Below are 13,037 nucleotides of genomic sequence, written 5' to 3'. Positions count from 1 at the left end.
GCTAAGTCTGTGTTTAAGATATCAGAAACAAATCACCTGACTTCTAGTGGGAGTCAGCTGAGGAGTGTTCAGCGATATTTGCGATACATGTTAAGGTCATTTATCTTTCAATATATATTTTATTGTCCTCAGATAAGTTCAATAAGAAGCAATTAATGTTCTCATAATGCGTTCGAAATTCTGGCTTGGACTGATTTAAAACGTCCCCTTGGAATTTTCAGAGTAATTAACGCGTGAGCATACCGCTGTTCGGCCTGTTTACTTGTGCAGAATATATGGAGAGAAACGTTCAAAGTTCAGTTACTGTGACACATTCTTTGTCATCTATTTTGTCGTCATCTTCCTTCTTCATCGGGCAACAAAGGCAACACTCTCTGTCAGGCACTTCATCTACCAAAATTTTATTTTTGGTTTCCTTCAGGTATAAACTTGCAATCCCTGACCAGAAAGCAAATGCTGCACTCATCACAAATGGAATCGGTGCCCAAAATGTACTCTGAGAAGAATACCAAACAAGAATTGGTTAAAATGACTGTATAAGTAGTCTGACATTTTTTCTCAATATTACCATAAGGTTGCAATGTAGATAGGTCCACGAAAATATTACAATTAAATGGAATGAGCATGAATACTTACAAAATAAGCCATCTGGGGAGCTAGTATTCCTCCAAAACGTGCAGACATAGACGCAAACCCAAGCCCAATATTTCTGGAAACACATTATACCTGCTTTAAATCTCTCCCAGCTTCATTTGTTATATCTCACTTTTTCTTAATATTGTAACTTAAAATCAATGTGAATGATGAATACGTAAATCTTGTTTTCTTTTTTCAATAGCCAAGGGCTAATACAACTACGATTACTGTAGACCTATTTCGCTACGTAACGAAGAAAAAAAAAAGAGTTTCAGGATTGGCTTAACCACTGATGCAGATAATAAAAAAGTATTGGTCAAACAAGGAAAATATCTTTTTCAATTAAAGACTTTATTAGTTTTACCTTATTGCAGTTGGGTAAGTTTCCGTTACAAGTAAAATAGAGCCATTCCATGATGCACCCTGCGAAGTTCCGCCTATCGTAGTTAGAATGATGACCAGAAGCCATAAGCCATCAGCTTTGTCTAAATCAAAATTAAAATCATATGTTTTTATGACATACTAATAAAATTTTGACATTGCGCATAGCAATTTCCATTTTGAAATTCTAGGACAGGTTACTATCAAATGATACCCGTGATTTTTCGATGCTTAAAAAACGATGTTACCGGCTAAACAGACAGTGGTGAATTGATCACCGTTAAACATATGACCCTCGATCATCGCAATGCTTTTCATTGTATTAATTGCACATTCTCTAAATTCCTGACACCCATGAAAAGAACATGGCCTGTGTTAGAAATCAAACTGCTCAAATGAAATAGTTATCTAAGCCGCCATTACATTTCTTAACATAAGATTGCCTGGTATTTGTCAATCAACTAAATGTAAGATCAAAATACACACACCAATGATATAAATTACCACAGTTGGAATAAAAGCAATGGATGAGATCAAAAAGCCAGCAACGCATATTGTACGACGTCCAAACCTGTGTAAAAAAAGAACAAAAATTGTTTTATGGGAAAATTTTAAATGTCGTCACTTTTCAATGTACAGGCAGTTGTCAGATGGAATTAAATCTGCTTATTTGTTTTTGCAAAATCCATTTTCTAATAAAATATGTCAATAATTAAATGTACACTGCAAAGGCATCCAAATCTCCCTTTTTTCTGCCAAATTCACTTATTTTACATATCAAAATCTTAATGTGTTATTCACCATCGCGGCAGAAAGAACACACTGATTGGTATAAGATAGCCGGACGAGAAGGTGATTGACAGGTTTACGAATCTGTCGCCAGGTAAATTCTTCATGTTGAATGCTACCCCGTACCCAATCAAGCTCATGGAGAACCTAGACAGAAAGAAACATGAGTTTTTGTCAGACACAAATACGTGTACTTGCGCAAAAACAAGGTATACTAAAAATAATTTGATGGAGGATTATAAACGCGCATTCATTTTGCTGTACATTTGCTCTTTTGATTTACACTTTCTAAATTGCCTACACAGTGGCAAGAAAATTTCCTGATATGCAAGAAGCTCTTCGTAAGTATTACAAAACACATTCTTAAGTTCTGATCACCTACCATGCCACTTACCACTGTAGCGAGAAGATGAGCGTGCACTTAGCTAAACTGCGTGTACGAAAGAGATCCCAATAACTATGCTTAACTCCGGGCTCACAATTAGGCGTTTCGCTCTGGTGATAAACAAAAGTGACAGAATGTAAAATATTAAAATAAATGAGTCAGACTCAGGTATATAATTACTCATATTCCAATAAATCTGTTCATATATCACTTCCAAAATATTGTTATTGACCTTGTACGCCTTTATGAATTTCTCCATATTTGACGTTCCCAACAACTATGTTACCTAAAAGGGTAAAAAAAACACAAATAAATGGATAGATTGATAGAAATAAGAGTGTGTGTGAAGGAGAGATAAGAGAGATGGGGAGAGAGAACAAAGGCAATTTAATGACAGTTTTTCAAGGCAAATATGCAATTTCACTCGTTCAAGCACTCAGGAAGATAGAAGTATTCCTTTGTGTTATTACGAACATAAAAATCATCGCGCTCTCTCGCAAAAATTGCATTCGAACGTAATAATTATTGAATTCGAACGATGAAAATATTTTTATCTTTTGCATAACCCTTTAACAGATCTGTATGTATCCGCTTCGTAACATAACAATTTTCACAGGTGTACGTGCTTTTATTGCTATTTTTAGCCATTACTTTACCTCCTATCAATACACCACTTATAAACCGACATGCAGCAAAAATTATCCAATTTGTAGCAAATGCTTGAGCAACACCCATGACACATAGTGAAGTTGTAGCAAGAAAGTAGACCTAAAATAATGTCAGGTTTACTCAGATTGATGAACTCGACATTTTATTTCACATAACATCCTAAACACATCATTTGACAAATACTTTTCCAGTTCTTCCTTCAACTAGGTTAAAGCACACTGTATCGATTCTACCGGTTCGGTTCTTTGCAAGCAACTTGGCGCAAAATATAGGGATAAAAAAATGTATACTCTTTTAAAAGTAAGTGACTCAGTTTTCCTTTAATAATGTGAGTTGAATTTTTTTCATGCTACTGAAATAGTATACAGTGCTCGCTGAATATGTTTTGCCATACCTTCTTTCTCCCAAACAAGTCACTAAGCTGCCCAAAAAACAAAGATCCGACAAGCACTCCCGCCATTTGCAAAGACGTAATGGTGTCACTTATAAAGTCCCGGTCGCAAACCAATTCCCACTAAAACAAAATATATCGCCAGTGATTTAGAAACTAGAAACACTGATTTGCATCTGTTTCCCCGTTTTCATTATCTTCTTTGTGCAAAGAACAGGTGCTTTTTCGGCATGTACTCGTTGTTACTGTGCCTTATTTCCCCATTTTAGCCAGTAAGCTTTAAATTAATAAGTAACCTAGTCCACACACTTAAAGCGCACCAATGACTTGCTTTTCATATAGGTGGGCAAACTCCGTGAAATTTTAGCAGTGGGAACTAGACGATGTTCCAGCTTCAAGGACAAAAAAGAAAATTACCTCTGTGACTATAGATGTAAAGTCTTTATTGAATTTATAGTTTGTACAATCCTTACAAACATCTCTGGTTGAAAAAGTCGGAACAGGTGCGTTGGAAGCTAGCGTGTATGTTGCATTAAGTAAAGGAGTGAGCATGGTAGTGTAAGAGTCATTCCAACTCATGCTGGCATTCACGTGACTATTGTCTGCGCACGTCCAACCAGGATCTGGTCCAATAAACATTAAGATAAGCATTGAACACGCCGTACTAAACTCGTATCCTATGGATATGACAAAAGATAGGAGTACTTGGTACCATCCAACTTGTCCTGAAATAAGTAAACGTGTTTAGCATATTTTCCTGTGGCTCCTGGGTATGATAATTCTTTACATGTGCATATGTTTATAGACCCGCTTTTACATGTTCAAATGCATGCACATTCAATGTACAGGTATAAGCTGTAATATTGAGTTTCAAATGTAACCAGATGCCAACTGTCACTAATTACTCACTGTTGCATCATCCGTTTATCTTAAGATGGGTTTATTATTTTTCGTCAGAAGTACACAGAATTAAGGCAAAACACTGTGATCATTGCCCAAACAGCCCAGACTTTGATCTAAACACAACATCAACAATGATAACATAGTTGACCCTACAAAACTCAATATACACAGCTTTTTGCCCATAACCTCGTCCACCCCCATGCCCCAGGTTGGGATTTCCAAATATTTTGTAGCAACCCGATTCGATAAATCTTTCCCGATACTCAAACAAAAATGATCAAAAATGACCATTGTTCAAATACAAAGAGATCTTAAGTGAAACAACAAGTAAATTCACAATGACCGCGAGCATATTCATCATTTCGTCGTTGTTCGACATAAAATGTAGGCGACCCTTAAAAACCTTGTGGTCGTCCAAATTTAGCACATCTTGGGGTATGTACAGATCAAAACCCTCACTATAAGAACTGATACTGAAAAATACACCATGTACTTCTTTCTTTGTAAATTGCAACAGTCTGTGTGACAATTATGGTATCTTACACTGCACCAATTCCAATATTTACAAATGAATAAACGATTTATTGGTTGAAATCAGAAGAGAAGGACTGGCACCACGGAATATTACTCGCCATTATGGCATGTGTTTGAGAGCATGGTGGTCGTTACATGAAAACAAAAACTAGATTTAACGGTGAAAATAATCGATTTCATGGTACGTTGGTATCTGCGTTGTAATCTTAATTCAGTTCAGTTTCAGCAAGATAAATTGCATGCTCCCTTCACGTATTATCATTGTCTATTGATTGATAAACTTAAGTGACAAGCCTTTGATTCTCATGAAAACTTGTTCGACTTACCAATTTCTAACAAAAGATCGTCAAACTGAGCCATTATTTCAACCTCTGTATTGCTGCGTAAAGTTATGTGATCAACCAAAGAAATAAGATAAAGATGACACCTCTGTTTAGCACCTACGTATGGACTATGATAACACCAATGGCCTTTAGGCATAGACACCTTCATAGTAAAATATTACCAGTGAGCAATATTAATAATTAAGCCCCGAAGTTGTAAGCATTATGTTGATTGCAGCTCTTCTCTGAAGTACTAGTATTGCACTTTGCCTTGAAACACAAAGTCTGTCAATGTCAGAGGCCCACATCCTTGAATACTATCTAGTATAAGATTCCGAAGACCAATTTTAAAATTTTTTAGCCTAAATTTCTAAAAACAGCAGGAAAACTGAATTATAAAGGCTAAGTCTGTGTTTAATATATCAGAAACAAATCACCTGACTTCTGGCGGGAGTCACCTGAGGAGTGTTCAGCTGAGGAGTACCGCTCTAAACTGATGATGAAATTTTGAAATGATACAGCAAGTAAGAATGGGGGAGTAATTAATTAAAACCACATATAAACGCCGTTATTGGAATGGCAAAAATCATTCTCGGTTGCACATATTTGACGTCGAGGCCCATTTTGTTCTAAGCTGTTCTTTTTAAGATAATGATTGAGTACTGCTGTATATTGTTAATTTACATTATGGTGACTAAGGCAATCTGGAAGAGAGAAAATTTTATTCACGATAGACAATAGGTTGGCATTCATTACTGCCAAAAACTGCTAAGTACATTTAGGGAAAGAAGAAAACATTCCACGTACAGAAGTTTCGGGATATATATATATCAGATTCACAAAATATAATGTGATACGCACCTAAATTAATATATATATATATATATATATATATATATATATATATATATATATATATATATATATATATATATATTAATTTAGGTGCGTATTATTAAGGAGTAATAATATTTAGTATATCATGGCTCTGTATAAAGTTGCTATATGTTACTGCTTTTTTTGTATACTGTTCTTAGGGGACAGTTAATAAAACGTTTTTGATCTTCAATCTCGTATATATATATATATATATATATATATATATATATATATATATATATATATATATATGCTTGCAATAAATGACACCGTGCACCTAGATGTAAAACACTCTGATACAGATCATTCATAACCTGAGTTGTAGTACAAGGCAGCGGAAACGTTAAAAGATATACGTATTTTTATCATTCCATTCTCTTTTTATGTCAAAGTTTTGATTCGCATTCTTTGTCAGACAATTTGTAATTGTTCTCTTTCCTCCTGCTAAAACAAAGGCACCACTCTCGATCAGGGACAGCATCTACCATGGCTTTGTTTTTTGTTTCATCGATGAAACAATTGACTAAAACACAAACTAAAGCGAGGATACAACTCAGAACATATGGAATGGGCTCCCAAAACGTGCTCTGGAGAAAAAAAAACAGACAAAAGGTTACTTTAATAAAAACTTCCATTTCTCTCTCTCTCTCTCTCTCTCTCTCTTTCTCATACTTGTAAAATTAATCAAGTGAATTGGACACTTACTAGCCAATTTTTAAAAGAAATTAAAACCAGAATAAATTTACCTATTCTACTTATATTCAAGTTTTGATAACAAATTTTTGCGACTTTATTAAGATAATTTATAAAATGTATCATTTATGCTTACGAAATACGCCATTTGAGGTGATAGGATCCCTCCAGCGGCATCGCACATAGAAGCTAATCCCATCCCTATGTTCCTAAAGAAAAAAAAAAACTTGAAAACTCATAAACGGACACACATTTTGGGTGTTAGAGGTTATCAAACACGCACATTGACGCTATCATAGAAGGGGAAAGGCATTTTTGTCGCTAAGTCTCTTACCCCGTCACCAACCCTCATATTCATCTTCTGGCAGAATATATATTTTCTATTTTGCTGCGCATGTTGACTTGCCGTCAAGAATATGTCTTACCTTATGGAGGTTGGATAGGTTTCATTTATAATTAGACCTGACACACTCCATGCCGTGTCAACAGCTGTGCTACCGATTGTAGACAACACGGTAATAGCGATCCATAGATCATCGGATTTGCCTACATAAAATAAAAATATGTATTACACCGATAATAAGGCAATACAACTACATAGTGTTACTACTCCACGACTTACTTAACCATACAATTTAAATTATTATGTCACATAACTACAATGTCAACGAATCTCTGAAACATTTTTCTATATTTCCAAAGTAGATAGTATATGCTGTATTAGTACACATGTAATGAGACATGACAAGAAAGATAATATTAAGAAAATTGCATCCAAAGTTATATAAAAAAAACGTACCAAGCATGTATATCACCACGATTGGAATAAATACAACAGCTGCTGTAAGATAGCAGGCTATCACAATCGTTTTGCGTCCAAACCTAGAATAAAATTAAATGTACTTAAACGGATATAAGGATTTTTTTGCTGGTATTTTACCTGTTTTGGAGAATAGATATCTGTTAACAACGTAAAATATGGTCGGACATGAAGAGAGAAATTTAATCGTTGTTATACATAACAATGATGATGCTTTTATCTGTTGCTTGTATTCGTTTGCCACCAAGGTCTGGGTGCAATACAAATGATGTATATTGCTTAGAATGAAACACAGATGAACAACACTGCGTCCTTAAAGAGCAGTAAAGTAAAATACAAAAAAAAGTTGGTGACCTTGACTTTATCATACACACCAACGGAGTAAAAATATTAAGATAATTGGCCTAAAATAACCGGTGGCGAAGTTGACCGCTGCATTTACGAATCTGTTGCCTGGTAAATTTTTCACATTGAATGCAATACCATACCAAATGAAGCTCATGCTAAACCTAAAAGAGAAACAGGAACATCTAAGGCTTAGTTACAGAAGGCGTGAGTGACTGATACAAATTTCATTCTACAATGTGTAGTTTACTTAGATATTGAAATTAAAACTCGGCACATAGGTGTCCACACATTTGGCCCCGGTTTCACAAAAAAACTTATGTTCCCTGGCTAAGAACTTAATTACCAAGGCAACATGGTCACATCACTTTCATGGCAATCCTAGACAACTAAGCCAGGTAACTGACTTAAGTTTTTTTTTTTTTTTTTTTTTTTTTTTTTTTTTTTTTTTTTTTTTTTTTTTTGTGAAACTGAGGCTTGTAATGCGTTGAGTCGAGCACATGGGACACCTGATATGCCACCGTGGTAAGTTTCTACTTTTGTAAATAGCTTACACAATGTCTTTTCTTTTTTAAATTACGTCTCTTTATCGCTTCCTTGCACTAATTTAGAGTGCAGATTAAGTGATAGATAAACGACTTACCATGTAGCTGTGAAAATAAGGGTTTGTTTAGTTAAAGTGGGTGTGCGAAAGAGGTCCCAGAAGCCATATTTAACCCCTTGTTCAACTTTCGATGATTCAATCTGGTAATAGAATAAATTTCATGTTAACATGTTTATTATGTTTTAGTCTGCTGCATAATGCTAAAACCATATTTGCCTACATGTCATAACTATGCAGGCACTGGTTGTAGGCCTACATCTATTTTATATCATGTACATAATGGAGACATTCCATTGTAGAAAACCACTATCTTACAACATTAAAAGAAAAACTCACAAAATAAATCTACCTTATATTCCATTATGAATTTAGCCATGTCTGGTTGTGGTTTTTTGTTCCTTTTGGCAATTCTTTTCACAATCTCTGATACTTCACCAAAACGGCCCCTGCTAAGAAGCCAGCGAGGACTTTCGGGTAAGAACCTGTTTATAGCAACGGGACAATAACTTTCAAGACCACGTTAAATGCTATCACCAGTTCATACCTAAATATAAATCAAAATGTCAATGTTACGGTAAAGAGTCAGTGGACATTATAGACTATTATCAATCATCGGTACAATCATGACAAAAGAGCCAAAAATAAGTACTATAAACAAATGAACCTGAATTCCAGTTTTGAGACATGAGGGCCTAAATAACAAGTGATCAATTTAAGCTTTTCATGCAATGCACGTGCTAAGTAACATGTACAAGCCTACAAGTAAGGACAATACTTACCACCAAGCTGCTATGAAGGCAAACCCAGGTATGGAAGTAGCCAAGAGAAGGTGGTGCCAGTCGTGGATGTAGTAGGCCATCGCCAGGAGGACAAGTGAAAAAGTCGGCCAAAAACCGAGCGTGGTGAGTATGTGACGATACTTTGGACCTAGGTATTCGAGCCCATATACAGTGCCAACCACCATGGTTCCTAACATCACAGAATAAAAATAAGAAAATAAAAATTGTCCGTTTTAATTGTAGGTACTGGTACAATTTATGTCAATTATTTTACATACAACGTTCGTTTTATCTCAAACCAAAACACTACTATACACCTAGACAACATACATCATGATCTATTACACTCGAAAAGAGATTGAAAAAAAATACATGAATTGCTTTTAAAAAACAATTTACCACCAGTGAAAAGCCCACTTGCAAAGCGACAGGTAGCAAATACTACCCAGCTTGTAGTGAATGCTTGAGCGACACCAACTGAGATTCCACAGGTAAAAGCAACGAAATACGCCTAGTGTGACATTATAAAAATACAATGTAAGAATGGCATTTATGTTCTTCAAAGCGACATTTAAGTTGCCTTTAATTTAGGGGCCCCTATAGATCTTTTACAAATTAAACAGGATACCGGAGAATTGGTAATTGAACCGGCGTATAAAATGACTAGAATTTAATAAGACCTCTTTAAGCTGTGGCTAATGCTTTCCACTTCAATGTAAAGATAATCGTAATTTATTCGGACATGCCTTTTTTCTTCCATACATATCACTCAACTGCCCAAAAAGTAAATATCCCACAAGCACTCCTGCCATTTGTACGGACGTTATAGTGTCGCTTATAAAGGCCTTGCTGCAAACCAACTCCCACTGAAAATAAACAAGTGTTTCCATTAACATGCATTCATCAAATAAAGAAAACTTCTGTATTCACATATAGACTATTTTGATCTCACCAAGAAGTTCATCAAAATCAGCGCGTCAGAAGAAACTGTTTAGGACGATACGAAAGTAAAATTCTCAAAAGAGAATGATGTCCTCCTTTGATGATTTTTCTGATTAAGTGAGAATCATCCGAGATAGCTCAAACTTACAAATAAACATAATATTACATGTAGGTGAAGTTTGCGTGAGAGTGGGGTCAGGTATAATGACAGACTAAGAATGACGATCGAGGGCGCGACATAGTAACGACAAAAAATTAACAACAAGTTTTAATCATATAGCTCTAATCTTTTCCTGTTATCTTCTATCGAGCTACAGTCAGTTGCACAGGAGTAAAGATTCACTTTTGTCTCTCGAAAGACGAACTCTCGTAAGACGAACTCTCGGTCTAAATATAAAAGTTTACATTATCAGTGAAAATGAACCACCTCGCGCTGATTATCGGGTTTTGTCGTCTTGCATGAAGTCACGCTGTGCCAACAGTGCCTATTTTTACTATCTCGGATTATTATTCAATTTTTTTTCAGTGACATACTTATACCTACTTCAGTCACAATGGAAGTGTATTCTCCTTTGAAGTCATAGCTCGAACATTCTTTGCAAAGGTCTGTGTTATCGACTGCCACGTCTTGACCAGTCGAATTCGATGCCGAGCTCTCAGTGGTTGGATGGGGACGATCTGAACTATTCCAGTTTGCTGTTACGTTATCAAAAGACCTGTCGGTGCATGTCCACCCTGGATCAATTCCGATAAACATCAATATCATCATTGAAAATGCTCCAAACCCTGACCATCCTAGGAAAATGATCACAGATACAGCTAGTTGGTACCATCCGATTTCCCCTGAAATATATATCATGCCGCTGTTTTATTGGGCATTAAAGTTATAATTGTTTATATCTCAATCAGCATAAGGTAAATTCACAGTTTTTATATGTTGGGTAGGTAGAAAACACACCCAATATGAAATGATATCTTAAATGTGTGTCACTATAATCTCACGCCAGCTAGGTCACTTATGATTACATACAGTTCCTACTTCCGAGGGGTGATATGACATTGCGTCGCACAGGACACCGTACATACATACCGGTACATGTAGTGCAGCCTGTGTACAACTACGCGTATCTCTTATTGTACAGCAATTAAGGGTCCCTTGTAATCAGATAGTTTAATAAATTCACTGTCCAGACAAGCAAAGATGAAATTACAGTTTCACGTAAATAATATATCTAACACTCGGACTCGAAAATCGTAAAAAAAAACCCAAATCACAAGCATCCCTCCTTACATATCTTAACTCTTACGCAAATATGAATATGTTAAACTAAATAAGTTTAAAAATCACAATAAGGCAATAACTCATCTATTGCATTAAGTTCGCTTACCGACTTCGAGCAGTAAGTCGTCAAACTGAGCCATTTGGGATCAAACGGGACAGTAGTATGCGTACGACCTGGAATGTAAACCTTAAAGTGACGATTGCAAGAGGTCGTTTCATTCATGATACAATGTTTACCCTGCTACTGATATAATGTTTGAGGTCCGGGTATCGAGTGCAATATGAACCAGTCTAATAATAGAAACTAACGCCAGATACAGGCTTAAACCACGCCTAGCGCGTAGAAAAAAGACTCGATCGTGCTGTATTAGAAATAAAAGCACGTCCTGTACGAGTGCGTTTCACGGTCTGTTGCACCCCCGTTACTCGCTAGCTAATAAGGGCCCAGTATCTGTTTATCGGGTCCTTGCGCCCACCACGGATCAGACAACAATGAAAACAAACTTTTCTCAAACTTTTAATAACACGAAACAGCATTTACCCAAAACCGAAAATTCGCTTTCTCGAATTTGAATGACTCACAATACAGAATGTGAAAACGAAAGTTTAGAAATCTACACGTCCAAAGTAATTTTCCTGCTTTCTTTGCCAGTTCTTAATCTGTAAAGGCACATAAGTACCAAGGTATCCTTAAAATCATTACATGATGGGGGAGAAGAAGTAGTATTTTTTGTGAACTTCTCAGTATCTTAACTGCTGTTGCTGCTGGTGGTGGTGCTGCTGCTGCTGCTGCACTAAACGGTTGGGGTTGACTTTGGTCGACGGGGCTGTAAAGCGTCGCTTACTCGCTGCTCCAGTTTAAAGGACGGTCTCGTGTAAAGCTGTACTGGACTGGACAATACACTCGTAATATTTTAGTAAGAAAGCCAAGATATGCAGTAACATGTACTTTGTGAACATATCACTTTGAGCGTACTTCATTAAAAAAAGACAAAATTTCTAAACTGTCCTACTACTCGGGATATTTTCCGTTCAACCCTTTGTACTTTTTTCTGATCTTCCACATCTCAAATAAAGTGATATTTGCTCAAAGTCACTATTCGACTTACTTTGTTTCTTCTGCCTGACATAGTTACTGTGAATCTCTAGGGGCAACTGAACCCACCACATCCTAACCACCCTTGCAGCCTTAGGGACCACAGATATTTGGATCGATCTATCTCCCTGCATGGAGAATCTCACTAAATTGCTGTCGATTTAACCGGTTTAAATGTCTGTCACGCCTAGTAAAGCAGTTAGGGGGTATTTACCTTTACCCCCTAGCTGATTCGGTAGGCGTGACAGACATTTAAGCAGGTTAAATAGACGATTAAAGTTTTGAGTTGCCCATGCTTAAACATTGCAACGAGAAAATATAAACGCCGATATTTTATATTTTCGAGAGTTTTTCATTGTTTTAAATCAGCACAAAGATAGATTTATGCATTACTGGATAATACGATTCAGGAAAAAAGTCATTTTCTGTATCTGAGTGGTAATAAAGGGTTACAATATCCCTAAGTCGGAGTTTAAAGAAGAGGTATTTGATAACATATGCACACGTTAATTAACGTTTGCCGCTAATGACATAGAATCCCTTTCAGCAGTGCGCGGTTTAAAAAGCACATCATCTAATATTACAT

General features: G+C 36.2%; 3 protein-coding genes across 3 annotated transcripts; all 3 read right to left on the bottom strand.

The window, feature by feature from the left end:
* Positions 1-289: 289 nt before the first annotated feature.
* LOC106181289 (organic cation transporter protein-like) lies at positions 290-2,450 on the bottom strand. Its single transcript, XM_087009872.1, has 7 exons — positions 2,424-2,450; positions 2,201-2,301; positions 1,819-1,953; positions 1,506-1,588; positions 1,001-1,121; positions 637-709; positions 290-496 (listed from the first exon to the last, which is right to left on the bottom strand). The coding sequence occupies exons 1-7, from the start codon at positions 2,448-2,450 to the stop codon at positions 290-292; spliced, it is 747 nt and encodes a 248-aa protein (XP_086865998.1).
* Positions 2,451-2,460: 10 nt separating this feature from the next.
* On the bottom strand, positions 2,461-5,789 carry LOC147762954 (organic cation transporter-like protein). The gene is made up of 4 exons (XM_087009871.1): positions 5,015-5,789; positions 3,669-3,976; positions 3,255-3,374; positions 2,461-2,959 (listed from the first exon to the last, which is right to left on the bottom strand). The coding sequence occupies exons 1-4, from the start codon at positions 5,178-5,180 to the stop codon at positions 2,714-2,716; spliced, it is 840 nt and encodes a 279-aa protein (XP_086865997.1). The 5' UTR covers positions 5,181-5,789; the 3' UTR covers positions 2,461-2,713.
* A 352-nt stretch (positions 5,790-6,141) lies between these two features.
* On the bottom strand, positions 6,142-11,662 carry LOC106181280 (organic cation transporter protein). Its single transcript, XM_013565608.2, has 12 exons — positions 11,462-11,662; positions 10,618-10,916; positions 9,878-9,997; positions 9,531-9,642; positions 9,132-9,321; positions 8,702-8,834; positions 8,392-8,492; positions 7,778-7,912; positions 7,383-7,465; positions 7,009-7,129; positions 6,720-6,792; positions 6,142-6,477 (listed from the first exon to the last, which is right to left on the bottom strand). The coding sequence occupies exons 1-12, from the start codon at positions 11,493-11,495 to the stop codon at positions 6,277-6,279; spliced, it is 1,602 nt and encodes a 533-aa protein (XP_013421062.2). The 5' UTR covers positions 11,496-11,662; the 3' UTR covers positions 6,142-6,276.
* Positions 11,663-13,037: the final 1,375 nt, after the last annotated feature.

This window comes from Lingula anatina, chromosome 3, assembly GCF_051362555.1.
Source record: "Lingula anatina isolate TDL-2025a chromosome 3, LinAna3.0, whole genome shotgun sequence".
NCBI classification, from domain to species: Eukaryota; Metazoa; Brachiopoda; class Lingulata; order Lingulida; family Lingulidae; genus Lingula; species Lingula anatina.
The sequence above is the reverse complement of the archived record's forward strand: the minus strand, read 5'-3'. Positions and strand labels throughout refer to the sequence as shown.